The sequence below is a fragment of the Malus domestica genome, chromosome 01 (genome assembly GCF_042453785.1).
Source record: "Malus domestica chromosome 01, GDT2T_hap1".
NCBI lineage: Eukaryota > Viridiplantae > Streptophyta > Magnoliopsida > Rosales > Rosaceae > Malus > Malus domestica.
Window position 1 is genome coordinate 7,386,797 of NC_091661.1, and position 27,861 is coordinate 7,414,657.

General features: G+C 43.3%; 1 protein-coding gene across 4 annotated transcripts; it reads left to right on the plus strand.

The window, feature by feature from the left end:
• Nucleotides 1-4,576: 4,576 nt before the first annotated feature.
• LOC103401702 (bifunctional 3-dehydroquinate dehydratase/shikimate dehydrogenase, chloroplastic-like) lies at nt 4,577-27,852 on the plus strand. 4 transcript variants are annotated; one of them, XM_070822629.1, is made up of 12 exons: nt 4,577-4,717; nt 5,136-5,368; nt 19,267-19,372; nt 19,911-20,138; nt 21,347-21,693; nt 21,812-21,875; nt 21,989-22,097; nt 22,198-22,341; nt 24,230-24,378; nt 26,447-26,609; nt 26,710-26,754; nt 27,752-27,852. In XM_070822629.1, the coding sequence occupies exons 1-11, from the start codon at nt 4,694-4,696 to the stop codon at nt 26,751-26,753; spliced, it is 1,611 nt and encodes a 536-aa protein (XP_070678730.1). In that variant the 5' UTR covers nt 4,577-4,693; the 3' UTR covers nt 26,754; nt 27,752-27,852. The 4 variants fall into 4 exon arrangements, 2 of the variants coding, with proteins under 2 accessions (XP_070678730.1, XP_070678734.1); XM_070822633.1 differs by lacking the exon at nt 27,752-27,852 and having other exon boundaries at nt 19,911-20,129; nt 26,710-26,934; XR_011581531.1 differs by lacking the exons at nt 26,447-26,609; nt 26,710-26,754; nt 27,752-27,852 and adding an exon at nt 23,087-23,193.
• Nucleotides 27,853-27,861: the final 9 nt, after the last annotated feature.

The following is a 27,861-nucleotide window of genomic DNA, read 5'->3' on the forward strand; positions in this document are numbered from 1 at the left end:
CCCTTCTTCCCCACTCTGATTCGTTCCCCTGTTTCCTCTCTCCTCCCCCGATTTGTCCAACCTCCCTCCTCTCTTCCATTCCCTCTTATTTTCCTTTCCCTCACTGCCATCCGGGCGCCTCTCCTCCCTTTTTTTTTCCTTCTTTTCTTATTGGTTATATTCCCACAAGATGGGAGCTCAATTTAATTAAACTAAACTTAAAATAACCAATTTCAAACGTTCATAACTGTACCAATATAATCTGGACTCGCAAACGGCTTTCGCCTATATGTTCGTACCAACGAGTACTACTTAAATACACTAAAAGAATAAGTCATACATTTCTTTAACGATGGTCAACGAAAGTCCAAGTCCTTGCCTCTAGGGCATTTTCGTCAATTCCCTCGATTAAACTAAATAAAAACGTAAAGTTAGGGATGGGTTGTCACAACCAGAGCACCAATTTATGGAAACAAAAATTGTCTTTAATCTTGACGATTTTGTACATACAAAACAATTAAACACTTTTTATCAAAGATCAAAGCCACGAGCTCCGATACCTAAATCAGTTTCTCTAAAACAGAGAGAGTTTAGACTTAATTGCGTACCCAAAAGCTTACAAAAAATTGGTGAGGAATGGTGTATTTGAAAACCATAGGGCTAGCCACATGTGTCAAGTTTAACATGCAATATATCAACATCCACTTGTCCATGGCATGTCATCTGTTGGATACAGTAGGAAAGAATTATTCCAAAGATAGTATAAGTGTTCTAAAAAACGGCCTAGGCAATCGCCTAGGCACTAGGCGGTCACCATCCGAGGCGTTTTCTTCCAAATTGGCCACAAACATCGGCTGGGCTCTAGGCAGCTGCCTAGCTAGCGCCTAGGCGGTGCTAGGTGGCTAGGCGAAGCTGGGCGTTTTTTTTTTTTGAAAATAAAAAATAAAAAAAATCCCATCTTAACTCTAACTTTCTAACTTCCCTTGCCCTGTAGCTACCCTTATTTCATAAACCAAGTCTCGTCGTCAGCCGCTTTGTCTCTTCTTCCTCAACTGCAGTGCACTCACCCGTTGCGACTTCGAGAGTTTTTCTAGGTCATCATCGTCGATCGTCTCTCCCAATTTCCATGGTCTCCACTCTTGCTAGCGTTGAAGGCTCTGCAACTCTTGTCGTCTTGAACTCTCATCGAATCTACAAGGTTTCTAGAAAAAGAAAGAGAGAGAGAGAGAGAGAGATTTTTGGGATTTTGTGTGGTTAACGGATGAAAAGAAATTAAATGGGAAGAGAGTTGTGGGAAGAGAGATGTGGCTGTTCATTTGCCACGTCTGTGTCATTTTTTTTGGGTCATTTTTTGTCTTTGTCATCAGGAATAAGAAATTTATTTTTATATAAAGAAATAAAGTTGTTTATTAAATGAGAAGCAAAACCCAATCTTGATCAAGAAAAGAAGCAAAGCCCAATAATAATTAAAATATGTGGGCTGAGCAAATGTTATAAAACTAACATAAAAAATCCTAAAATTTTACAAATATACTCATATTTTATAATAATATATAATAAATATACATAAATTCGCCTAGGCCTAGAATGTTATAAAACTAACATAAAAATCCCAAAATTTTACAAATATACTCATATTTTATAATAATATATAATAAATATACATAAATCTGTCATAGGCTAGGCCCCTGTCCACTGCCCGACTAGCGCCTAACGTTTTTTAGAACCTTGGATATTATTAAATAATAATACGGAGCTTTAATGAAAAAAGCTCATATATACTTTATTTAATCAAATGCATCTTAGCCCAGATGTACTATATTCATATATTAAAAAGGAATACATGCAACTATTGAGGATAATGTGCTAAAAGTGGGCCTATATAAAAACGTTACCGAGAATTTCAACCGGACGAACGGAAAAAGAGCATCTTGCACCAATTCTGGTGGGTGACATGTTTGATAAATTGTAGGTGCAAGTAGGTTGTGTTGCTTCATTGCTCTATCTTTCTTGGCAGTTCATTTTCAATGCTCTGTTTTTCTTGGTAATTCTAGGGGTGGAAAAAAAACATACCAAAAATCCCAAAATGTACCGAAACAGAATCGAAAAAGGCCCAAACCCAAAATCCCGAGTTGTTGGGTACCCGAAAATTAAGTACGGAATTCAATATCCCATATGCATTATTCGGTAATCCCAAACCAAGCTGAAACATATTTTATAATATATATGTATTTTATTTTTAAATTAATTTTAAGAATTATGTGAACTGGAATATTGGTTGAGATTTAATCTAACTTAGGGTTTCAGTCTCTCTCCTAGTCTCTCACATTTTGTCATTCTTGAACCCTCTCTCATCTCTCTTGAGTTTTTGAAACTACACACATGTAGCAACTAAAAAGATCTTATCCTACCTATTTTCAGGAATTTCAAAGTGATTCATGATTAGGAATATGTCTTACTTGTTTATTGACTTTTATGAGTGTTGGTAAATACTTAAATCACTTGAAATGAGTGCAATTTCCATTCTTCTCATTCTATTTTCTTCCCGTAAACCCGCAATAAAAGAGAAAAATTGAGAAAGAGAAAAAGAAGAGAGATGGAAAGCAGAAATGATCAAGGGAAAGAAATGGAGGTAGAGAAAAACAATGTTTAGTGGGGGTGCGGATTCTCATAATTTGTCGGATTTGGAAATAGGTAATCATCCTCACTTTTTCATATGTACTTGTAAGGATGTGGTTCGGCCAAGTTGTTGCCAACCATTTTGTCGTTTTACAAACTCCCCGTCTACTATGTTAGGTGACAAAAATACTTGTGCCATCCATTTCCCACCAAATCCTTAAAAGAAATCAAACTATTATTGTTTTTTTTTTAAATATAATAATATATTTATATTAAAGGGTGTGAGAAATTCAGTTGACATTAAATTCGATTCGTATGAGATTTAAACGTAAGATAACCTTGTGGAAACTATATTGTTTCTTAAAAATAATTTTAAAAAAAAACCTAAATCTTGATTGTCATAAACTATTATAACTTCATCATATCACCTTCATGATCCTTACAACTATTTAAATGTTCTCTTAGATTAGTATGTTAAGTAATTTTATTTTACAGTAGAGGATTTTAAACATTGAATCTACTGTACTCTTACCCATCTACCTTACCCACCCTAGTCACTAAGCTAACTCAAGTAGCTTAGTATGTTAAGTACTTCATTTAGATGAGATTTATCTAGCTACTTAATACTATGGTCTGGTGATATTCTTTTTTACTTGTAAGTGAGAGGTCTTAGATTTGATTCTCTTTAAAGGCGAATTTAAACCATATTATTGTTGGCCAATTATGAGGCTTAGCCCATCCCCATCCCCTTTAGTATAGATAATATCGTTTGTTAAAAAAAAAATAATATAAGATTTATCTCTAAACAATTTATATTTAGAAAAAAAAAATGCATTTACGAGGAGTACACAATTAGATTTTTAGAGTAACAATAATAGTCCCCTTTTTTAATTATATTGTGAAAAATGTTAGAGAGACTATAAACAATCTCTCCAATAAAAGTAGGACCTACTTATATTTTGGACGCTACAACTATCCAATATGTAGATGTGGTCTACAAAATATTGTTACCTTAAGATTTTTTAGTGCCTGAAATACAGGCACAAGACATTATAAAAATAGATGGACACTTGGAAAAAAAAATTCTCTCCGCTTGTATAAGGAAATATGGTGTGCCGCCCCATGTTTTGGAGACATTGAAAAATCTCTCCACTTTAATATCGTTTTACCGCAATGGCCAGAAATAATAATGTCCATGAACCCAACAATCCCACTTTAATATAGTGGTGTAGATTTGATTCTCACCAATCCCACCCTCTTAACATTTAACAATTTAACCCACTAATGCTATTTTTTGGTCAGAAGATATAGAACATTCATTAAATAAAGTTCAAATGAATAGATTACAATGCAGGTAGCCCTAGAAAGAGCCGACATTTAAGAGGAATATGTCACTTGTACAAAAAAGAGGAAATTGTAGTAATGGTCTCTCAACTTTAACTCAATTGGAGTAATGATTATTCAACTAAAAATCCATGACTATTGGTCCCTTAACTCATCAAAACGTGTAGCTATGGTCATTTTTGTCAAATTCGTTATAATTTCTGTCAAGATAAGTCACATGCTATGCACATGAGGCTGAATCAAGGGGTTAATATGAGAAAAATTGTAGTAATAATCCCTCAACTTTAACCCAATTGAAGAAATTGTCCTTCAACTTTAACTTAATCGGAGAAATGATCATTCAACTTTAACGCAATTGGAACAATTGTCCCTTAATTTTAATCCAATTGTAGTAATGGTCATTCCAACCTGACTCATTTTCACGAAGGAGTTCACGAAAATGACCATAGTTGCACGTGTTAATGAGATTAAAGACCAATGATCATAAATTTTTAGTTGATGGACGGTTGTCACAATTTTCTCTAAAAAAAATAAATTATATTTGCGTTTTTCTTTTCTCTTTAAAAAAAAAGAAAAAAAAAGAAAAAAAAAAGAAAAAAAAAAAAGAATATACGATAGCACGAAGCGCGCCTACCAGAACTCAAAAATTCCTACCAAACTCATCCCTATTTAGACTCCTACCAAACCACTGTGCGGTGCAACGCACCGAACACCCAAAGCAGCCTCTCTCCGACGGCCGTCAAACTCTCCGATGGATTCTCCCCAAAACGTTTTGGTAAGTAAATTCTCTCAGCAATTACTACTATCTCTGCAATGCGCCTCTGATTTTCTCTTCCATTTGGCTGCCGGCACTAACCAAATGAAGATATAAAACCCAAAAAATTGGAGTATATTTTTCTTATTTTCTGTAATTTCTATCAGCAACTAAAAGATGTGAAACTTGAAATAATTGGGATGATCTGGTTTCTGCTGTAACTTATTCTGTTAGTCTGATTGGCTGCCAAGAAAATACATAGGAAAACGTACAAGGTTACAAATTGTCAAACTTTTTTCGCATTTTTCAGCATTCTTGTCTTTAAACTAAGCAGATTCTTGAACTTGTTTAGATTAGATTCAGAGCAATATTACCTGCAATAGTGTGAATTTTGTCTAATTTCTGTATTTTTTTTGTTTTTTTTGTTTTTGGGATTCAGCTTGCTTCTGAGGGTCGCGTGGGAGTTGAAGACGTGAGGAGGAGTTCGACCCTAATTTGTGCTCCGATAATGGCGGAGTCCGTTGATAAGATGGTGGTTGATATGGGCAATGCCAAAGCCCTTGGTGCTGACCTTGTGGAGATTAGATTGGATCATTTAAAAAGCTTCAATTGCAGTGAAGATCTCAAGATCCTTATTAAAGAATCCCCTTTGCCGATGCTTATCACATACAGGTATTTTACCATGAATTTCTTATATGATTCAGCTTGTTTGTGGTATACTCTTATTTTAAGGGTTTGATTCTGTTGACCCTAGAAATTACAAAGCCTACGTGGCGCGCAGGCCGAATATATTCTAAGCTAACTACGTCATTCGGTGATTGCGGGGCGTGCCAACTCGTCGGCCGAGGCTCGGCCGAGGAGTAAATTTGATGATGCTGCGTTGGGTCGCGCTACTGACTTCTGCGTCTTGCGATTGCGGCCGAGAAAGGAACGCGTCTCGGCCTCTTGGGTTCTCGAGCCTGAAGACAAGGCTGCTATTTCTTACAAAGTTCACGAACCGAATTCGGCTTACAATGTGCCGAATGTAATAACTGTAACACCTCACCTCGCCGAGAAGGCTAATGAGATGACCTCGACCAACAAGGATTCGAAAACCCTTCTCGACCGAGACTTGGATAGGCAGTCGACCGTTCTCGCCGCAGTGCTGTTGATGCCAACGGAAGATACTGCGAGACCGACCGACTCTACGGTGACAGAGCTATCTATGCCGACTTAAGATATCACCGGTTGCTTCCACAGTGCTGTTGATGCCAACGGAAGATGTGTCAGCGAAAAAGGAAAAGAAAAAGATCTCAAGTTGTGAGAGTTTGCGCAGGGCAATTTTGTATTGATTCTTGTGGGGCCTTTTCCATTGCTGAATGTCTTGTATTTATAGAAGCAGAACACCGAGCCCGAGTTCTAATCCTATTCGAACTAGGTTTCCTTCTCCGGATTAACGTTACCTCAATCAGTCCTACCTCTGCTAGGACTACGAATCTAGTCCTTAACTGAGCCGGATTCGCCTTCTAGTTTTACTGATCTCGTCGAGGGTCCCTATTGTATTAGGACTCGACTTGCACTCTGATTTAACCGATCTAGGCCTAGAAGCCCATGAGCTGAAGCCCCCATGACTTTCTCGCCGTAGTCTTCCCGGGCCGAAAGTGATACCTCCCTCGGCCCAAACTGCTATTTTGGGCCCAAACATTGCCCCCTCGCTTTTGAGGTCCTCGGCCTGAAACCTTCGGCCGAGTTTCGGCCTTGAAGAAGCGAATCTACCACTCAGGATCCCAATACCCGAGTTCCAAGGCGTATTTATTGAACATGCTCGCACGATCTTGATCCTGCTAAACCACTCGCCACGTGGCACCCCCTAACATGGCCAATCCCCGATAATGACGTCTGAAGCGTGCGCCTGCCCGAACCGTCTCGTCATTATGACCACTATCTCAATCCGCGAGCCATTTCATCAGTCCGTAAGCCCTCCTGTCATCGTGCAGGCGTCGAACCGTCTTTCGTCATTAACTTCGCCGTCACACGCGATCGTGCGCCCCCAAAACCTAAAACCGTCGGTCTTCTCAACCGCATTCCCCAAATGCTCATCATGATCAACGATTCCTCCGGTCGATTTTGCCCTTTGTTTTGAATTTCGAACGATTGCTCTTCCTCCCATTACTCTATAAATACCGAAATTTCCTCATTTGTACTTTACGTTCTCAAACTTCCTGAAATCCCCTACTCTTGCTCTCAAGTGCATTCCTCCATTCCAAGCTTTCGTCCTCAAATCCCCAACCCAAAAAACCTCCTTACGCTGTGCTTTTACAATGGCCTCCTTCATCTCCAGGCTTTCCCGGGAATGCGACCAGCATCAGAAGATCCTTGATCGGAGCTCGATCAAGAATATACGGTTCGAGAACGACATGAGCACCGTCCACCAAATCCTGGGTCCTCTCTTCAAGGCAACAATCCCGCCGACCATCACTGGTCTTCTCCAGGAACACTGCCTTACACCCTTGCTCCAAGGGTTTGAATGGTCGAGATGGGAGGCGGCAAAGCCCCAAGGCTCCTGGCCCTCGACGACCACCACCTGGGCGACCTGGGTTGTCCGAATGGAACGGCTCTTCGGCGAAAAATGGAAAATCCTGGGCATCTACGACGCCATCCTCCTTTCGTCGATGGACATTGTCCCTGACAAGGAGCTGCTCCTAGCCGCTCTATGCTTCTGGTGCTCAGCCACCAACACAATGGTCCTTCCCCTTGGTCCCATTGGTCCCACCATCCTGGACATCACCGCCATTTTGGGGACCTCGGCCACCGGGATCCCTATCGACGCGACCCTCTCCGGGCACCCGTCGAATATCGATCTGAAGACACTCTTCGACCGTCGAGCCTTCGAGACCCTGAATAGTGACGGTCACATCCCGTCGAGGGATGAAATACAGAAGCTCCACAAGAACTTTCTCAACTACAACACCCTCTACCTTCACTTCGCCGGTCGAGGGGAAGAGGACCTGCGAGAAGGAGAGCATGAAGCCTTCCTCTTCTACTGGTACAATAAATACATTTGTTGTACCAAATCAAACAAATGTTTGGTCGAGAATATGCCAGTGGCCGAAGCCCTGGCCAGTGGTCGCGTCCTGGCGCTAAGTTCTAATATTCTTGCCCACCTCTTCCGTTGCCTGGCCGAGGCGACTCTCCACACGGTGGACCCCCACCAGAATGGCCCTCTCTGGGTCTTCCAGCTCTGGTTGCAGGTGTACTTCGCCTCCCTTCGGCCGGCTATAGCTGATTTCTCAGCAACAGAGGCTCTTGGTCCTCAGCTAGCCTCCCGACCAACGCCTCCTCATCAGGCCGAAGAGGTGTTTAGGTACCTCTTTGCCCTTGACGATCTCACAAGCGACGAATTCCTGATTTGTCGTCGTCGTGATTACCCCCCCTCCATCAAACTGCCTACCTCTACGTGGGCGGCAGATGAGGACGCCGCTCTTCGCCGAACCTGGGGGTCGTTCGTGCTTGCTCGCGACCTTCCTCTCGGCTGCGACGGGAAACGGTCGGGGTGGGAAGTGTACCATCCGAACTTCCTTGCCCGTCAGCTCGGCTATCTTCAGGGCTGTCCCGTCCCCCTTCTCTCTTCCCGCACAGTATTGAGCCGCGGACGCGAGCCTCGCTCTTCAGAGAACGAGTGCAGGACTGCCGCGAAGGAGTTTCAAGAGTACTGCCAAAGATTTCGCCTACGACCGGCCACCCCAGAAACCCATTGCACTGACACCTTCGGTGAGTGGTGGGAAAATTACACTCAAGAGTTCTTCGGTGCGCCGGTCGAGGATGTACTAAACAGGCTCTTCGGTAACCGACCTAAGAAAGCCCCGGCCCCCCATTCTCAAGGTAGTTGTTCAATTCCCCCTTTTTCTTCAACCTTGCCTGTTGTACGCCTTACTGAATTGTCTTTATCCTTTTAGGTAGTCGGCCTTTGAGAAAGACAGAGGTAGTTGCCGCTGCTATGGCCGGGAAAAAATCGGTCGTGGCCAAAAAGGACAAACCTGCTGGTAGGGCCGGGCTGACCAAACGGCCTCGCCAAGAGGCCGGGCCGGCTATCAAGCCTTCCCCGCCTGCCAAGCGGGTAAAGCAACTGGCGAAGAAAGGTGCACGGGAGATCCACGTTATTTCCAGCCACACGACGACTCCCAGTGCTTCCCCTTCTCCCGCCGCCGGCCATTCTGGGGTCAAGAAACAGCCGGCTTCAGCCATAGAGACGATCCCAGCGCGGCCTGCTTCTGTGGCCGGCGAATCAGTCGTACCTCCCTCTGTCGAGAAGGCACCTGTCTCACACCAGGCGGTTCCTACGACCGAGGAAACCTCTCCCAAGAATCCAAAGCCCACGGTCTTCGTGCTGGAAGAGAGTGAGGGGAGCGACGAGGTCCCGCTGGCGCGTCGTCCTCCTACTCGTCAACGAACTCCTCCAGTATCCGAGATGGCGGTTCAACCCGGCCCCTCCTCGGCTAATCGTGGCAAGCACACGGTCGAGGAACCGACCCCGGCGGCCGAACCTCTCGTTCCTTCTCAAGACCAGGACGTCCCTGCCTCCACTGAAGCAGCTGCGCCAATCGGCCCATCGGCAGCCGACCGTGGCAAACGCCTGCTCGAGGAACCCGAGGCCACGGCGGAATCGCCGATCCATCCTCAAGACCAAGGCTTCCACATCCCTCCACAAGAGGTTACCTCGGCTTTTGTAAGTACCTTCGATTTTCCTCCTGATTGCTTTTCTGCTTTAGAATTCTAAACAAGGAAAAACTAAATGTCAGGTGCCTGTACATTCTTTTCACCGTCAATTCTATGCGCCGAAGGGCGTTATCTATATTTCCTGGCCGCCTCAGTGGCCATCAAACGTAGATAACCTCCATCGGCCTCGTGAAGTGAGAAGCAATCTGAGACACTGGGCTCGGCCATTGAGTTCTTTAGGTTCGAGCAACGACCCTGGGGACATGGCCGAGGTCTCCTCTCAGCAGGTTAAAAAACGACACCTTCTTGCTATTCTTGTCATGACTTCCTTTAAGCTTAACCTTGTTTATTCGTGCAGGCTTCATGGGAGGTTGAATTCAAAGCTCTCCTCTCCAGTACGACTGCAGAGTCTGGCCCTTCGGCCGCTCCAACTGAGGCTGCCGATCCAAGCGCCCTAACCCAGTTGCGAGAAGTCCTGTCGCTCTCTTCATCGCAAGTACTTGAGCGCAACGGTCTTGATCTGCTCGGCGTGTGTCTGAACGACCTTGGGGCCGACGGTCGCCTAAGCGGAGATGCCATTGTTCGGGCATCGTCTGCTTTGGAGCGCGTTCGGGAGACATTTGGCATCTTCCAGACTGCTCTGAAGGCCGAACAGGACCTGCAAGCCGCCACGGCCGTTCAAGACACCCTCCGTCCGAAGATTGACGATCTACGGGCAAAAGGAGAAGCGTTAGCCGAGCTCGACCGTCAGATGGCCGAACTAACAAAACGCCGGTCGGTCATTGCTTCTGAACTTGCGAGGGACTTCGAGTCAGGCGGGAAGGATCGCCTAACTGAGTATGCGGCGGCCAAAAAACGGGTCGAGCGCCTGAGGCTAGACAAAAAGAATCGGCAAGCCGAAGTCATCATGGCCGACGTGCGGTGGTTGGAATTGAAAGCTCTGCTCAGCACTCTTCTTCCCTCGTCTCCTTGAATGTATTTAGACCTACTCATTTTTGTAATACCTGTCAATTTTAATGGAATGACTTTTCCTACAACAAACTTTTTATTCACGCATTTCCCATGTGACCGGATAGTATTTCTTCAAGAACTTCCCATTAATTGGTAATTTGTGAACTACTCCAGTCCGGTCTTTAAGATGATACGCCCCTTTACCGTATACCTTATGCACAATGAACGGCCCTTCCCAATTCGGCGACCACTTGCCGAACCTAGGATCTTTTATTCCTACGGGCAACACCGTTTGCCACACCAATTCACCCTCGCCGAACGTTTTCTGTCGTACCTTTTGGTTATAGGCTCGCTCGGCAATCTGTTTCTGTGCCACCAGTAAGTTATAAGCGTCAAGTCGCGCTTCTTCCAAATCTTCTAGTTCCTGTCTCATGGACTGATTATATTCGGCGCTAAACAAACTACTTTGTTCAATTAATCGCAACGAATTTATGCTCAACTCGACTGGTAGCACCGCATCGTGTCCGTAAGTCAATGCGTACGGGGTTGTTGCAGTCGCCGATCGGGACGACGTTCGGTATGCCCATAATGCCTCGTTCAACTTCAAATGCCACATGCCAGGCCTCTCTTTTATTATTTTTTCGAGGATGCCAATCAACACTTTATTACTTGCCTCGGCCTGCCCATTCGCCTGTGGATAATACGGTGTGGACTGTTCCAGCCGAATTTTCAAATTGGCCGTGTATTCCTTAAACCTTTCGGCTGTGAAGATTGTTCCATTGTCGGTTATGATCGTTTCTGGCACACCGAACCGGGTCACAATGTGTTCCTCCACGAAATCGCAAACTTCTTTAGACGTTAATTCGGCATATGATTTTGCTTCGACCCACTTAGTAAAGTAATCAGTTGCGACTATTATCCATGCATGCTTAGCAGCTCCAGAAGTCGGCGTGATTTTGCCGATTACGTCCATGGCCCATCCTCTAAACGGCCACGGCTTAATGACCGAATGTAGCGATTCGGCCGGGACCCTTTGTATAGGCCCATGGATTTGGCACTGCACGCATCCTCGTGCAAACTCGATACAATCTTTCAGTATTCTCGGCCAAAAATAACCGTGTCGTCGTAGTAGCCATCGCATTTTTCGTCCAGACTGGTGAGCTCCGCATACCCCTTCATGAACCTCTGCGATCGCTCGAGCACTCTCTTGAGGGCCGAGGCATAGCAATAACAAACCATCTTCACCCTTTCGGTACAACTCGCTCTGGTACGTGACATAGTTCGTGGCGTGAGCCCGTGTCCTGCGACTGTGTTTTCCGTTAGGATTGTCAAGGTACTGCATAATGGGCTTTCTCCAATCATCTGGTACTGCCTCGGCCGCGCAAATTTCTATAGAGTCCTGGTCTTGCCGATCCAACAACGAAGGCAAGGACATGACCCTGGTGCGTATCACATTGTCTCGACGGAGGATTTGCTGATCAACCAAGGCCGGGTATAATTGTTGTAATATTGGTATCTCCCGGCCTAGCTTGCCCCCCAGGAGTTGTGCACCGGAGGCGATTTGAGCCAACTCGTCTGCGTCGGTATTATGAACCCGAGAAATATGCTCGAATGTAATGCCGTCAAAGGACTCGGCCAAATAGCTGGCGATCATGTGGTAAGGCGCCAGAGTACAACTCATGCAGCGAAAAGACCCATTAATTTGGTTAATTACTAGTTCAGAATCCCCGCGGACGAGGACACGAGTGGCATGTAGGTCAAGAAGGAGGCCTAGACCAATGACCAGAGCCTCGTACTCGGCCTGATTATTGGTACAGTCAAAATCCAATTTGAGCGAAAAATACCAACGATCGTTGTGAGGAGACTGAATGACGATGCCTGCACCGGCCGAGGACGAAGTACTGGAACCATCGAAATACATCGTCCAATAGTTGTCGCGGGTCACCACCATGCCAATCTCAACATCAGCACCCCCGAAATCATAAGGCGAAGGGTGCTGGGCAAGGAAATCGGCCAATGCCTGTCCCTTCACAGCTTTTTGCGGCACGTATTGCAAACTAAACTCGGACAACGCCATCGTCCATTTCCCAATTCGGCCCTTCACAATTGGCCGGGTAAGCATGTACCGGATAACGTCGGTCTGGGCAATGACTTGGGTGACCGACGGGAGCATGTAATGCCTAAGCTTGGATGCAGCGAAGAACACGGCGAGACAGAGCTTCTCAACGGCGGAATAATTGATCTCCGGAGGACTCAGATTACGGCTGAGGTAGAAGATAGCCTGTTCCCGGCCGGCATCATTGTCTTGCGCGAGGAGGCAACCGATGGACTCGGCGGCCGCCGAAATGTACAGCTTGAGAGGCTTACCGCGCTGAGGAGGGACCAGGACAGGTGGGTTTGTAAGGGAAACCTTGATCTGTGTGAACGCCGCCTGATGCTCCTCATTCCACATGAACTTATCGGAGTCCTTGAGCTTCAAAAGTGTGGAAAAGGCTTTCATTTTACCTGCCGAATTAGCAATAAATCGGCGTAAAAAATTGATCTGGCCGAGTAAGGACTGTAATTGTTTCTTCGTTGTTGGGGGTGGGGCGGTGATGATTGCGCGTGCCTTGTTCTCATCGACTTCAATCCCACGATGATGTACGAGGAAACCAAGAAAATTCCCGGCCGATACACCGAAGGCACACTTGGCAGGATTCATCTTGAGGTTGTGCTGACGCATACGGAGAAAAGCCTGTCGGAGATCGTCCAGATGTGTCTGTCGGCGTTTAGATTTGACGACAACATCGTCGATATAAACTTCGACGATGGTGCCAATTAAATCATGGAAGATGGTGTTCATCGCCCGTTGGTACGTGGCGCCGGCATTCTTGAGGCCGAATGGCATGACAACCCATTCGTAAGTGCCGAGTGCCCCCGGGCACCGGAAAGCAGTTTTGTGCACATCGGCTTCGGCAATAAATATTTGGTTATAGCCGGCATGTCCATCCAGAAAAGATAAGATCGCATGATTCGCCGCGGCATCGATTAACAGATCTGAAATCGGCATTGTATACTCATCTTTGGGCGTTGCCAGATTCAAATTGCGAAAATCGGTACAGATGCGCAGTGCACCACTTTTCTTTAATACAGGAACAATATTCGCCAACCATTCGACATATCGAGCTGTCCGAATGAACCCGGCTTTCAAAAGCCGAACTAATTCGTCCTTAACACTGAGTTGTACTTCGGTCGAGAATCGACGAGGTGGCTGACGGAAAGGCTTGAATCCGGGCTTAATACGTAATTCATGCTCGACCAAAGCACGATCTAAGCCGGGCATTTCATGATAACTCCAAGCAAAACAATCTTTGAATTCCGTAAGCAAAGCCCGCAACTCGTCCTTCATTTGTTGAGGAAGTAACGCACTAATAAACAAAAGTCGTGGGTCATCGGCCGTCCCAACATTAATCTCTTCCAAAGGGTCCTTGACAAGGGGCCGATGATCTTCGAGCTTGGCCGGGGCGGCTCGAATTTTATCAAAAGATAATACAGGCCCATTATCTCCCTCAGCAAGGAACTCGACGAGGTTGACACCCGAATTTGGTTGTTTGGATATCGTATACCAATGGGCCAGCAGTCGTTCCATAGTAGATGAAACCGCGGCCCTACGTGCTTCCCGATCGGCGTCAAACATCGGTTTCGGGGAGAAAGTTAGCTAATCCGAGTCTCGCCGAATCCTGCTGGACAGTCTCGGCGCCAACCTCGATAGCTTTCTGAACGGAAATCCGAGTCGGCCGTCCTTCTTCATTGAAGCCTTGCAACGTAATATAGCCGACGTGATCGTCATAATACCGTGCTTGAATCATGTTGGCTTCGAAGGGCTGGCTATCGGCCGGATGAACAGTGACCGATTTGCCGTCCCAAAAGACAAGCACTTGGTACAATGAGGAAGGAATACAACTGGTTTGATGAATCCAATCTCGGCCGAGCAATGCATTATACTCGGTTTTGGAATCAACCACAAAAAAGGCGGTCATATGGGTGCGACCGGCAATATTCACAGTTAACGGAAGCACACCTTTGGTGTGGGACTTGTCGCCGACAAAACTGCTCATTGTGATCCCTGACGGAATAAGTTCGTCATTGGAACGGCGTAAGGCCTTCATGATGTTCAGGGGCATGATATTGACAGTAGCTCCACAATCGACAAAAACCTTAGAAACCGGATATCCCTCGATGTGTGCCGTTACATACAATGGCTTTAAATGGTGAAGCTTGGCCGATGATAAACGAGGGAACAATTCGGCCAAAGCGGCCTTTAGGCTATCATCTCTTGCTGTTGACTCGCCTTCAGCAATCGATATAAAATCAACATGACCAGGTTCCTCGACAACCACATCTCCATCGAGGAAATTTGGTTGAGCCGTGCTTGATTGAAAATCGGCAGGTAATACATGAACCATACTAATTTCCATATTATCCAGGACGGACGGGCCCATCTGGTCGAGACCCTCCTCGTTCGGTTGGTTAGCGACTACGGACTTGGTTGTCGTCAGAGTCGGACAACGAGATTCTTCCGTCCCTTCAACAATGTCACCCGGCGGAGCTGCTTCGGCCACTTGTTGGCTCCGCGTGACCGCCTCAGGTAAGGTCGAGATTGACAATGAGCTTGGGGTCAAGTCCTGAACCTGCTCCTGGTAGTGTAGCCGAGCATCCCTAGTGTCGAGATAAGCATCAAGACGGGCAATACGGGCGATTTCATCGGTCGTAAGGCCGAAGAGAGAAACTGCTGAAAATACTTCAAAGTGATACCGTAAATACTGAAGGTCCTCTAGCGAGAAAGGAAGGTCAGCGACATCGATATCGGTATACGGGTCAACTTCAAATCCAAAGACACGAGCTTCTCGTATGTGCTGGAACCTTGCTTTCAATCCTGGATCTGAGGTCTTCTGGATGATCCGCTCAGCATCCGGACAAGCCAAGACAAGATCAATGGTGTCCTGACATGCCTTCGGCAAACCATACAAATCGTTGGCCGAATGTTCCTTATGAAATTCTCGCATATATTCCAAAGACTCCCCAAGGAACGGGGGGTGCAAATTCCGTCGAATTTTGACCAAAGGCTCTTGGATAGCTATCGGGGATAATTTGCTTTCGGCCTTTTGCCTGAAATGTTCAACACGTGCCTTCATTTCCCCTGGTCGAATGAGAAGTTTGATCCGCTTATCGGCTTCTTCAAACATGGTCTCGACGTCTTGACCGACCAGCCGTTTTCCCTGAGCCAACTCTGTCATAATTGGTGGAGGTGGTCGCTTTTCATTAGTGGCAACTGTATCCTTCGGTCGCCACTTAGGGGCCGAAGTTTCTTGGGCTGCTTGTCGGCGAGCCATGCAATCCATCCGTTGATGCCGGAGTTTCTGAGATTTGGACAACGCGGTATAGACGCCCTTCGAAGAATGGTACGTATACCAACGTTGATCTCTAGGCTCAGGAGGCTTGAAGGTCTTTTGACTCCGTGATGATCCTGAACTGCTAGAATTACGCTTATAGTAATCATCGTCATAAAATGAAGCATCAAAATCGAGGCGCCGCCTGACCGGGGGTGTCTCTTCCATCCGTACTTTAGGACCGAGCCTCCCAAAAACCCCATGATGTTGGTCTTCATTGGCTATCTTTTGCCGAGTTACGGCCACGGGTTGCGAAGAAGGTTTCTCTTCTGGTTCACTGTCGACCTTCGCTTTACATTTCCTGCACAGAACCGCTGTCCCACTATCTTCATCGGCGCTATACTCCGTCAAAGATTTGACAATAGCGGGCCCCGTTAAGGCCGCAGATAGTTTATTTGAACGCGAATCGGCCATGAACCGTGGCCGAACATTCTGACTCCGCGGGCGTTGTGTCTCAACCACTTCAGCCTTGCCTTTCCCTTTGTCCTTGGGTAGGTACGCGTCGACCATATTTACTGTTGCCGTGGGGAACGGATCAGTATCAACACTCATCCTCTTCTCGGGGAACTTCAGTTTGCCATTATCAATCCAGCTTTGGACGTTATCACGAAATACGACGCAATTGTTTGTCGTGTGTTTGCTCGAATTGTGGTATTTGCAATACACCTTTCCTTTAAGCTCCTCGGCCTTAGGAATGTTATGACCAGGCCGAAGCTTAATGATTCTTGCTGATAACAGTTGGTCAAAAATTGCGTCAGCCTTGGTAATATCAAAAGTATAAACCTTTGACGGTTTCGATGTTCCTTCAGTGGCCGAGCGACTTTTGGCTTCTCTAGAATCAACCTGAGTTAATGCCTTGCAAATGTATGGTTTGTCTATTACTATCTCAGCCGCATCCACACTAACACATTCATCCTCGGTTGATGCATAATTGACAGTAGGGTTCTTGTAAATCGTTCCCCGAGTTGGAGTCTTCGAAGTCTTCTCCTCGCGGAGCAAATAATCGTACTGCTCGACATGCTGGGCCAATTCGTACATGTCCCGAAAATTTGCCCCCAAGAATTTCTTTTTGTATTCGACGTCAAGACCATTCAAAGCAAGTCTGACAAATTCGACTTCGGGTAAAGGCACTCGGCACCAATTCCTAGCCGATTTAAACCTAGTAAGATAATCCATTGGTGACTCATCAGACGCTTGAGCCATCCGTGCTAATGAAGAAACTGACATCTCCATCCCCGGCCGATAAAATTGCTCGTGGAACTTCTCGACCAACTCCTCCCAGTTTTGGACGGAATTAGGCGGGAGATTGATGTACCAGGCAAATGCCGAGCCGGTCAATGAAAAATTGAACAGCCGTAACTTGTGGAAATCACTATTCACATCTCCACATTGCGCGGTGAAACGAGCCACGTGCTCCAACGAAGACAGGGACGATTCACCAGCAAAAAGACTAAAATCTGGGATCTTGAAGCCCTTCGGGTATCCAAACGTCTCAACGTAAGCTGGGTATGGATGAATAAACTTGGGAAACTTCGGCCCTTTCTTCATAGCGGAGTCGATCATCCGCTGAACTTCGGTCATATCAACAGATGCTGCTTCGATCCTTTGGTCGGTCCCGTCTGACCTACTGTTCGACCCTCCTCCCTTCTCTAAGTTAATTGTTTTGAGAGGGGCAAGAATAGGCCCGGCCGGTACAATCGGTGCCGGGTTGTTTTCTGGTAAGCAAGTTTGGCGAAGATCGAAAGGCCTGCTGCCACCAACTTGGCTAACCAGCATTTCGAGCAGTTTGGTTTGCCGATCATTGGCACTGAGTATCGCGTCCTGCAGCTTGTCAATGCCTCGACTGAACGTCTGCTCGACTGACCGAGACTGCTCGTCCAGTCGCTTTCGGAGGAATGACCTTGTTGGTGGGTCTGTTCCTTCACCACCATCCTCATCACATTCCTCTATTATCCCTTCATTGAGAACGCATGTGTTTCTGTTTGGGATCTCTAAACCACGGAGTTGACCGCCGAGATTAAGTTCTCTCTCTCGGCGAGTCGCGCTCGTGGACTCAGGTGTCCCAACGCTAAGGGGATTCTGCGCCTGTGGCACACTCTGTCCTATGCTCTGACTCGGTAAATCGGCTGTCGACTTTCCCATAGCTGTTTTTTTTTTTACCGATCGTGTTTCAATTGGCATGAACTTCGTAGTTTAGCACTGGGTCCCACTGGGCGTGCCAAAATGTTGACCCTAGAAATTACAAAGCCTACGTGGCGCGCAGGCCGAATATATTCTAAGCTAACTACGTCCTTCGGTGATTGCGGGGCGTGCCAACTCGTCGGCCGAGGCTCGGCCGAGGAGTAAATTTGATGATGCTGCGTTGGGTCGCGCTACTGACTTCTGCGTCTTGCGATTGCGGCCGAGAAAGGAACGCGTCTCGGCCTCTTGGGTTCTCGAGCCTGAAGACAAGGCTGCTATTTCTTACAAAGTTCACGAACCGAATTCGGCTTACAATGTGCCGAATGTAATAACTGTAACACCTCACCTCGCCGAGAAGGCTAATGAGATGACCTCGACCAACAAGGATTCGAAAACCCTTCTCGACCGAGACTTGGATAGGCAGTCGACCGTTCTCGCCGCAGTGCTGTTGATGCCAACGGAAGATACTGCGAGACCGACCGACTCTACGGTGACAGAGCTATCTATGCCGACTTAAGATATCACCGGTTGCTTCCACAGTGCTGTTGATGCCAACGGAAGATGTGTCAGCGAAAAAGGAAAAGAAAAAGATCTCAAGTTGTGAGAGTTTGCGCAGGGCAATTTTGTATTGATTCTTGTGGGGCCTTTTCCATTGCTGAATGTCTTGTATTTATAGAAGCAGAACACCGAGCCCGAGTTCTAATCCTATTCGAACTAGGTTTCCTTCTCCGGATTAACGTTACCTCAATCAGTCCTACCTCTGCTAGGACTACGAATCTAGTCCTTAACTGAGCCGGATTCGCCTTCTAGTTTTACTGATCTCGTCGAGGGTCCCTATTGTATTAGGACTCGACTTGCACTCTGATTTAACCGATCTAGGCCTAGAAGCCCATGAGCTGAAGCCCCCATGACTTTCTCGCCGTAGTCTTCCCGGGCCGAAAGTGATACCTCCCTCGGCCCAAACTGCTATTTTGGGCCCAAACAGATTCATTTGAATTGGTTATATTGGTAAAGATATAGGGATGAATTTTACATTATTTTATTAAACAGAAGAAATGATACCTATAATAAACGAAGCTTATTTTCCCCTCCTCTTTTCATAACGCTGAAGACACGAGTTTAAGTCAAAGGTTGCATATGACGATTTATCACTCAGATGGATACAGAAATTATTCTCATTAAATTTCACTGCATTATCTTTCGGTTTATCTAAGTGTTGCTATGCTCATTATTAACAGTTTTTGGACTGTTATGACCCTAAGAAACTCCCGCTGCGATAATATCTGATAAGACTGATATTATGTACTTTTGTAGACCAAAGTGGGAAGGTGGTCAGTATGATGGTGATGAAAAATATCGACTGGATGCACTTCGATTAGCAATGGAGCTTGGAGCTGATTACATTGATGTTGAGCTTCAGGTTTCTCTCCTGTGTTTTCTGTTTGGCATTATGGAATCATAAGATGGGTAACATGATCTCATCTATTTCGTCCTTCATAGATGCTAGATAGTAAGGAAACTTACTACAGCCCTTCTATTCCCTTTTTCGTTTTAATTCCTCCCTAGTCCAAACTGCCGAATAATTGTTCAAGAGCTGCTTATGGTTGCCAGATGTGTATAACAACTCTAAACTTGTGCAATGAAATGAAGTATCAATCAAGAATCATGTGAATACATTCTTTTGTGCTGCAAATCTAATCAATGTATCCTTACTACTGCCACCATTGCAAACATATTGGACAAATCATTTATCTTTCCTTTTCTATGTTAAATTTGTCACACTAGAATGTAAAACCTGAATTAGGTTTTTTTGTTCTTTTTTTATGGTTATTGAAAGATATCGAACGTTTGACCTATTCTAATCCTAACCCTTTCCGAATCCTCCCTCACACCACTTGGACTAACCCCAAGGGTTAATCATGATTCCCTTATTCTTATGTTATTAACTTTCTTTGAAGGTTGCTCATGAATTCATTGATTCCATATATGGGAAGAAGCCTGAAAAGTTTAAAGTTATTGTCTCTTCTCACAACTATCAAGAAACTCCATCAGTTGAGGCTCTTGGAAATCTTGTTGCAAGAATACAAGCCACTGGAGCTGACATAGTTAAGATTGCAACCAGTGCTATGGATATCACTGATGTAGCACGCATGTTTCACATAACAGTACATTCTCAAGTAAGCAGTGTAGGTGATATGCTTTTGCATTGCACCTTTAAATTTTATCCCATTGTTTATTTCCATGGTAAGCTGAATTTAAGATTTTATTTTATTTTTTTTATTTTTTATTTTTTATTTTTTTAGTATTTCACCATTTTAGAATGTTAATATATAGGAGTTGAACTTGATGTGTTTCTAATCGACTTTATACATGGTGTATACGTACATACGTATGGATGGTTGACTGAGGTGGGCAGTTTGTATGATTTATGCTAGTAGTTACATCTGAAGCATGAGATGTGCCTTGGCACAAAGCTAAGTTACTCTGTTTTGAAATGGGAGACGGCCTTTCCTAAAGTGAGTATAAGGCTACTTACTTCAGACTTCCCTAAATCCTACAATATTTAGAGCCCACCTTATTTCTCTGTGATACCCATAGTAGCATTTCGTTTGGTTGGCAGTTTACAGCTCTAGTTTATTAACTGATCGTCTCTTGGTTAGTGATAGAAAATGTGACATGTTACTCTGATGAAGGGAAGGAAAATAGGATGAAAAAGGCTTGCCTGACCCTATTGATGCAGTAAACGGAGCTGATTTTCAAACACCCTTTTAAGGCTCTCACACACCCCTCTTTATTTCTGGCCATCAGATTGAATAAATCTAAAGGAAACAATGGACAGGTTTAAACAGCGTGTGTGTAGGAAGAGGAAAAGGGTGTTTATTTTTCATTTCCCTAAAAATATTGTTATTATGGTTGCAGATCATAGAAGAACACTGTCCATTTCTGATGTGTGGGAAGTGTAAGGGGTTCTCTAGAGGAAAAGGATTTGTATTGTTTGTCGGGCTTACCAAGTATTAAGTAATTATGATGTGTGAGAAGTCTAAGGGATTTTCTAGAGGGTAGTTGTTATGGAGAACTTAAAGGGTCAATCTAGAAAGGTCAGGGGGAATTTAGTAATGTACTTTAAAAGGGTCTGACCTAGTTTTGGAGGGAGCAGACCAGTTTGGATGAATTTTACCAGTAAAATCAGTTTCTCCCCAAGGCTTTTCTTGGTTTCCCTTTAGAAACCTAGCTTCCAATGGTAATTGAAGGAATTCAGTTTACATCACTGTCTCTTTTCATCTGTGCACTCACAACAGGCTTGCGCCAAATTTCTTCTCCTTAGTCATTTGATTTATTTTTTTTTAATTCTCTATATGCTAAAAGCAAAATTGACTCCTTCATGGAATTTCAGGTCCCGACAATAGGACTTGTAATGGGTGAGAGGGGGTTGATTTCACGGATCCTTTGCGCAAAATTTGGTGGTTATCTTACTTTTGGTACGCTTGACTCAGGAATAGTTTCAGCTCCTGGTCAACCAACTATGAAGGATATATTACATCTATACAATTTCAGGCAGATAGGGACTGACACAAAAGTGTTTGGCATTATTGGGAAGCCTGTCAGCCACAGCAAATCACCTATATTGTACAATGAAGCATTCAAGTCAGTAGGTTTCAATGGAGTTTATGTACATTTGTTGATAGATGACATTGTAAATTTTCTCCATACTTACTCTTCAGTGGATTTTGCTGGTTTCAGGTTCATCTTCTATTTCTCTTCCCTAGTGTCGAATAAAAATTGTAGCATATCTATTTTGAATTTTTTCTTGCTATTTATACATCATGATCCCATCTTATACACTTCACTTCTAACACAGTGTTACAATTCCGCACAAGGAAGCTGCACTTAAGTGTTGTGATGAAGTTGATCCAGTTGCAAAGGTAGTGAAGAAAGCATTCATATTGTGGTGCTTCCATTCTCCATTTGAGTAGTTAGCGTACCTCTGACTTATGCTATCCATATAATTGATTTTTATCTTTATTAAAATATTCAGGCCATAGGAGCTATTAATTGCATTATACGGAGACCAACTGATGGGAAGTTATTTGGGTTCAATACGGACTATGTAGGGGCAATCTCAGCTATTGAAGACGGACTGAAAGGTTACTATTATGTTGTACTAGCTAAGTTTTTTCTTCTTTCTTTATTCTGGCAAGAATTTTTTTTTTTAATGTGTTCTGGCTTCCCACTTTTACTTTACAGGTTCACATAATAATGGCAGTTTAACCGTTTCACCTTTAGCTGGTAGGCTGTTTGTTGTTATTGGGGCTGGAGGTGCTGGAAAGGCACTTGCTTATGGTGCAAAACAGAAGGGCGCAAGGATTGCAATTGCCAATCGCACTTATGGTTGGTTTTACTTTCTTTTGTTCCGTCTTTTATTAGCTCATAAGCTATCTGCTTTCTTGATCTATTTTGTCATGGCATTTCTTTAACGGTTATTCATTTTTTTGTGTCAATTTATATTATCCATGTTCATTTTTGCTCTTTCCCATGGTCGATTAGAACAGTAAAAACTCCACTTATACAGCATGTCAACCGCGATCTTTCTTTTTCTTGAAAATCAAAATTGAGATTATAAGTAAAGTTGGTTGAAGGGACATTTCATTCTTTGGAAAAACAACTAAGGATACTAAAACCAATCTGAAGATAAATCGGTTTGAAGGAGCTTGCTGTCAAAGATAGAGATCCTTTCTAATTGAGAGAGCTAAAAGAAACACTCTTTCTTTTTCCTTTTTTTAACCCTAAAAGATTATATGGTTCTCCATCATTTCAATTTTCTTATTTGACTTAAGTGATTATTTTATGTGTATCCAACCCACATTTGAGTAATCGGTTTGATTAATTTTACTAACATGATTTTGTTGTTTAAGATATTCTTGTGTATGTCTCCAATGTTAAATCTTTAACCCTTAGCGCAAAACGGAATGTTCTTTTATTTTTCTGTGTGGCATATTCTCATAACCTACCTGGACTTACCATGCAATTTTGGTTCAGTGCTCGGTATGTTTGCCTAGGAGGTTAATTTAGGATAGAAAAGCTCAGCGCTTACTTCTGGAATGGTAGTATTGTTAACGCCTTTGGTGATTAGCAGGGGCGAAGCTAGAAATAACGTTCATGGGGGCACAATGAAGCAATAGCGGGTGCAGGTCCTCATGGAATTCCAAAAAGAGCGCATGCAGCGCCAATTTTTTTTTTCAAGTGAGGCATTTTGTTGAGCACTTGGCCAACTTATACCCATTGTGTGCTTAGTGTACATCTCCACCCTTTGTTCCTTTATAATTGTATCTTTAGGGTCAATATTGTTAAGTGAACAAATAGATAAATTATATATGCATAGGGCTGGGAGGTCAAATTTAAACACATGGAAGGAGGGAATGCTTTTTCGTGAGCTGCTAGAATCAACTCTACAACTGAGTGATACAGTTGGTGGTGGTGGTGGTGAGTTGATTATTGTTCACTGTAGTCCGATTCGACGTCGTATCGAGCGACAGAAGGCAGCTGCGATTTAAGCAGGGCCCTGGTTCCTGCACAGACCACCATTTTACAGGCCAAAAACTTTAGGGGAGAAGAAGGGAGGGCCGGGGAGGGGGGGGGGGGAGATGTGCCTCCTCTGGTTGCTAATGAGATTCACCCCTGGTAATTAGGTGATTGCCAGGGTGTACATCTTTGTCATATTTGGCGGGAATGCTAGAGTGCATTCATCTGGGTGTAAAGATTTGATTCATTTGGTTGAGAAATTTCTTTATTTAAGCAGGTGGTGTCATCTGAAACATTTTCATTTACTTTATAGTTTCATGCAGTGATAAATCTTGAGTAAATGGTATCATATAGTTTATGTAACCAATCTCTTAGAGGTAAATGCACATATTTAACATGACACCATTGAGCAGATTAAATTTGCATCCTTTCCTATCTTCTGAGAAAAAACATCAATCCATTTTACATCAATATTATGAGATTTGAAGCTTTACCCAACCGTTGAAGTGTACCTTATCGTAATTTGTTGTATAGATTCATGCTCTATCATGCTTTTTGATGTTCTAGACATGAAGTCTGCTGCATGAGAAAGTTTTGCTTGACATTTCCGTACTTCGGATTGGTAGATCATGTCAACTACAGAATTTGTTGCTTTGTTTCTTATCCTCTCTTCTCCATTGTCATTTTTTCCTAACCTTATACACATAACATCACTGTGATTTTTTGTTCTTAAGACTGATTTTTTATTTTGTTAAAGATCGAGCCAGAGAACTTGCAGACACAATTGGAGGAGATGCTTTGTCTCTTGCTGATTTAGATAATTTCCACCCAGAGGATGGGATGATTCTTGCAAATACAACATCTATTGGCATGCAACCAAAAGTTGATGAGACACCCATTTCTAAGGTTTGCCACCCTCCCATTTTGCTGAATTATAGATTATGGGTTGTCCTTGTATTAAAATACTTGATCATATTTAACATGTGTACAAGGGATATGATCATTATGTTGAGAAATTATGGACAGCACTTGAAAGTGTTAAATTCTTTAATAACCATCAGTTCAAGGCAAGTTATGACAGAGATCTATAGGTTCCTCTAAACCAAACTCCAATTCTAGGCTGTGCGCGCCAAGAATAGTGTGTTCTTACACAAAACTGTGTAACTCAACAGTGTTATCTTTTGTCTTTAGTCTTGGTGTTCTTTGATTCGCTCCCCATTTTCTTTATAACACTTTACCCTCCATTTGGATGTCAATTTTTATGTCTTGACCTAAGAAAGCTCACACCATCTTAGCATTAAATCACAAAATGACTAGTCCATTAATGATGTCGCTTATTTAGCCCGTGTCAGCCTAGTATGTAGCTGTTGTGGGACTCAACACACGCTAGCAGAATCTGGGAAACACACACTAGTACATACTCACCCCTGCTTAAATTTCTGACATTCTTGGCATGGCCCACAATCAAGTTACTGAAATCAACCTTGTCAGGAACCAAACCTTTGTTGCAACATCCCACATGGTAATGAGTTGGCTCTATACCATTTGTCACAACCCAAGGAATTACAAGTCACCATGGTGCTATACCCCAAAGGGACTAGCCACTGTTGAGGCTACCTGCAATTGATTATATTGCCCAGATCCGCGAGTACATAACAGATGGGGACTCAACACATGCTAGCACAATTTGGAGTATCACAGTTCAACATTGCTAAGTGTAATCAAATTTGCCAATCTGAAAGTACCATCTCCTTCTTTATCAATTTAATAACAAACCTGAAGTTTAGGAAACCCATGCTTTTAAATTCATCCAAATAAATCCTCATTCAACATAGTCACTCATACCTAAAATTGTATATCTGACGTTGACAAGGATCAAATCTATAGTGCGTGAACTTTGTTAAGCTATGTGAGTATAGTATCAGTCTGTGCCTACTATCCTTGCACAGAAAAATTGTAAGTCAATTACAAGCAGTAGAAGCAGCCCCGAGTAGAGATGTGAAGCTTACCTGTGATCCACTTTACCAATGAGAGGTGAGCAGACCCACAAACGTTCACTGCATCAGTGCTAACAAAGGAGCTCTTTATTACCACATTTGTAGAGGAGGGGAACCACCCTTCACACATCCAGAGCTTTTGTTAGGCATTTTTGTCAGTGTTTCAGATGTGAGTTTTCTAAAAGGATGGATTTGCTGGGGTAAGTTACTGGTCAACCTCAAGGTTTGATCAACTCGGGTAAATTACTGTTCAACCACAAAAATTGGTTGGCACATGGAAAAACCTCTAGGACTGAGCTTCTGTGTTTTTTTTTATATTTTATTTATTGGAGAGCTGTTTTTGACCGGTGGGTTGGCTTTGTTGGACCAGTTAACCAGCCAATGGCCCTGTCGACCAAAATACCTCTGGTTGACAAATATGTCGCTCTTGACTATCTTAACTCTATTTCAACTGAGGTTGCTTTGTCATGGTTTTGCCTTTAATGTTGATGCTATTTGTTAATAGCCGCCTGGTTTTGGTTGTATTTTTGTCTGGATAGGTTTTATGTTATGTGTCTATAAGGTATATGCTATGGTTGTTCTATTGTATTTTGGGTAGTGACTGTCTTTGTGCTAAGCAAGATAATCTACCTGAAAGCAACCAGAGCGAAAAATTAAATATGGAAAAACAGTATCTCAAGTTTACCATCTGATGAAGTAAAAGGAGGCAGACTCGATAGATTTGAAGTAAGGAAATTGACTAGTTAGGTCCTTGGGTTTCGTCAGCTTGAAGTTTTTTTGTTTTTCTTTTTGGCACAGTTTACCTGGAAACCCATACATCTATGATGGTCTTGGAACATCAAACCTGGGACCTCTTACTACGAAACCAAGTTAACTTGCACCATATTCTATTGATGTTTTACAACTGAAAAAGTTACACCAAATGTTATTTAGGTCACCTTTATAGAAAGAGATTTAGTAGATTTCTGTTTTTGCAGCATGCTCTGGGATCTTACTCGTTGGTTTTTGATGCTGTCTACACCCCCAAAATGACCAGACTCTTGAAAGAAGCGAAAGAGGCCGGTGCCACAGTTGTTAGTGGGTTGGAGATGTTCATTGGACAGGCATATGAACAGTTTGAGAGGTTCACTGGGTTGCCTGGTAAGATTAACTTATACCACTTGATAATTCGGTATCAATTAGCATAGGAGTCACATTCTATTAACAACACGGTATCAATTTAATTTTCTGTTAATTGCAGCCCCAAAGGAACTCTTTCGAAAAGTAATGGACGGTAGCTTGTGAGGTTTGTTTGGCTAATTATTAGTTTTATATTACATATATAGTTATTGTCTCACCCATGTATTTCAATCTGCACTCCTCAATTGATGTTGTTTAAGAATGTATTATAGATGCTGTTGAGCAAGTTTGTGCACATCTTTGTTGACATCTTTTCTGTTAAAATATGCTTCATCGTTTCTTTTTAGTGTTCATGCCGAAGCATGTATACTTTATACACTACATCTCCGTCAGGCATAAGGATAGAAAGGCACCTCGTTTATGGATGTCTTCTAGTCGATGTTTAAGGACCAAACACCGTGTTGTTATTTGTCCTAGTTTATGGCTTTAAGGCATGCCCTGCCTTCTCAAATGGCGACCCAAATTGCATAGGAAAGAATGTAGACCAGGTTCAGGTTGGGGTAGATTCAATGTAGACCAGGTTCTGGTTGAGGGAGATTCTACTGCAATTAGTTAAGCCATGCTCTACTGCGTTTTTTCTCTCATGGAAACATACAAATTGTTACCGTTTTTGGATCCAGTTTAAATTGTTGGTGTTTTCTACAGTGCACCAGAGGATTAGATCCTCTGAGTATTTTAACCGTTGAATTTTCATTTAAAAATACAAACATTAAAATCTAATAGTTAAAACATTTGGAATATGAGACTTTGGAAGGCTTATTATATTAATACCTCACAAATTGTTGAATAAACCCCACATTCTTAATACATCCCACAGTTACTTTTTCAATTAAAAATTATCTTTATACACCCCACATACCTCTCCATAATACCCTCACACCCCACATTCTCAAAACTCACATTATATTTCTATATACACCCCAATTTCTTCAAATTTTATAATACTCATTTTTAATTTTGATGGATTGAATCTAGATACCCTTTTGTTCCCAAGCTAATTACTTTTGTGATTGACTTGTTTTTTGTTTCTAGCTTGAGAGCATATTATCATTAACCGATTTGGACGCTAACACTTATCTTAAATTTTTTTTATCTTTGTGCAAATTGGAAAATCTTATGTCACTTCCAAACTCAAGATCTTATGCAACTTTTCTATAACAAAAGAAATAAAAAATAAAAAAGAATTATCGAAAGATTCAAGCTATTGGAATTG

Excerpts from the sequence above, each read along its gene's own strand:
- LOC103401702 (XM_070822629.1), top strand. The coding sequence starts at position 4,694 with ATGGATTCTCCCCAAAACGTTTTG. Across the intron at positions 5,369-19,266 it reads CCGATGCTTATCACATACAG|ACCAAAGTGGGAAGGTGGTC; the intron begins GTATTTTACCAT and ends GTACTTTTGTAG. Across the intron at positions 21,694-21,811 it reads GTGGATTTTGCTGGTTTCAG|TGTTACAATTCCGCACAAGG; the intron begins GTTCATCTTCTA and ends CTTCTAACACAG.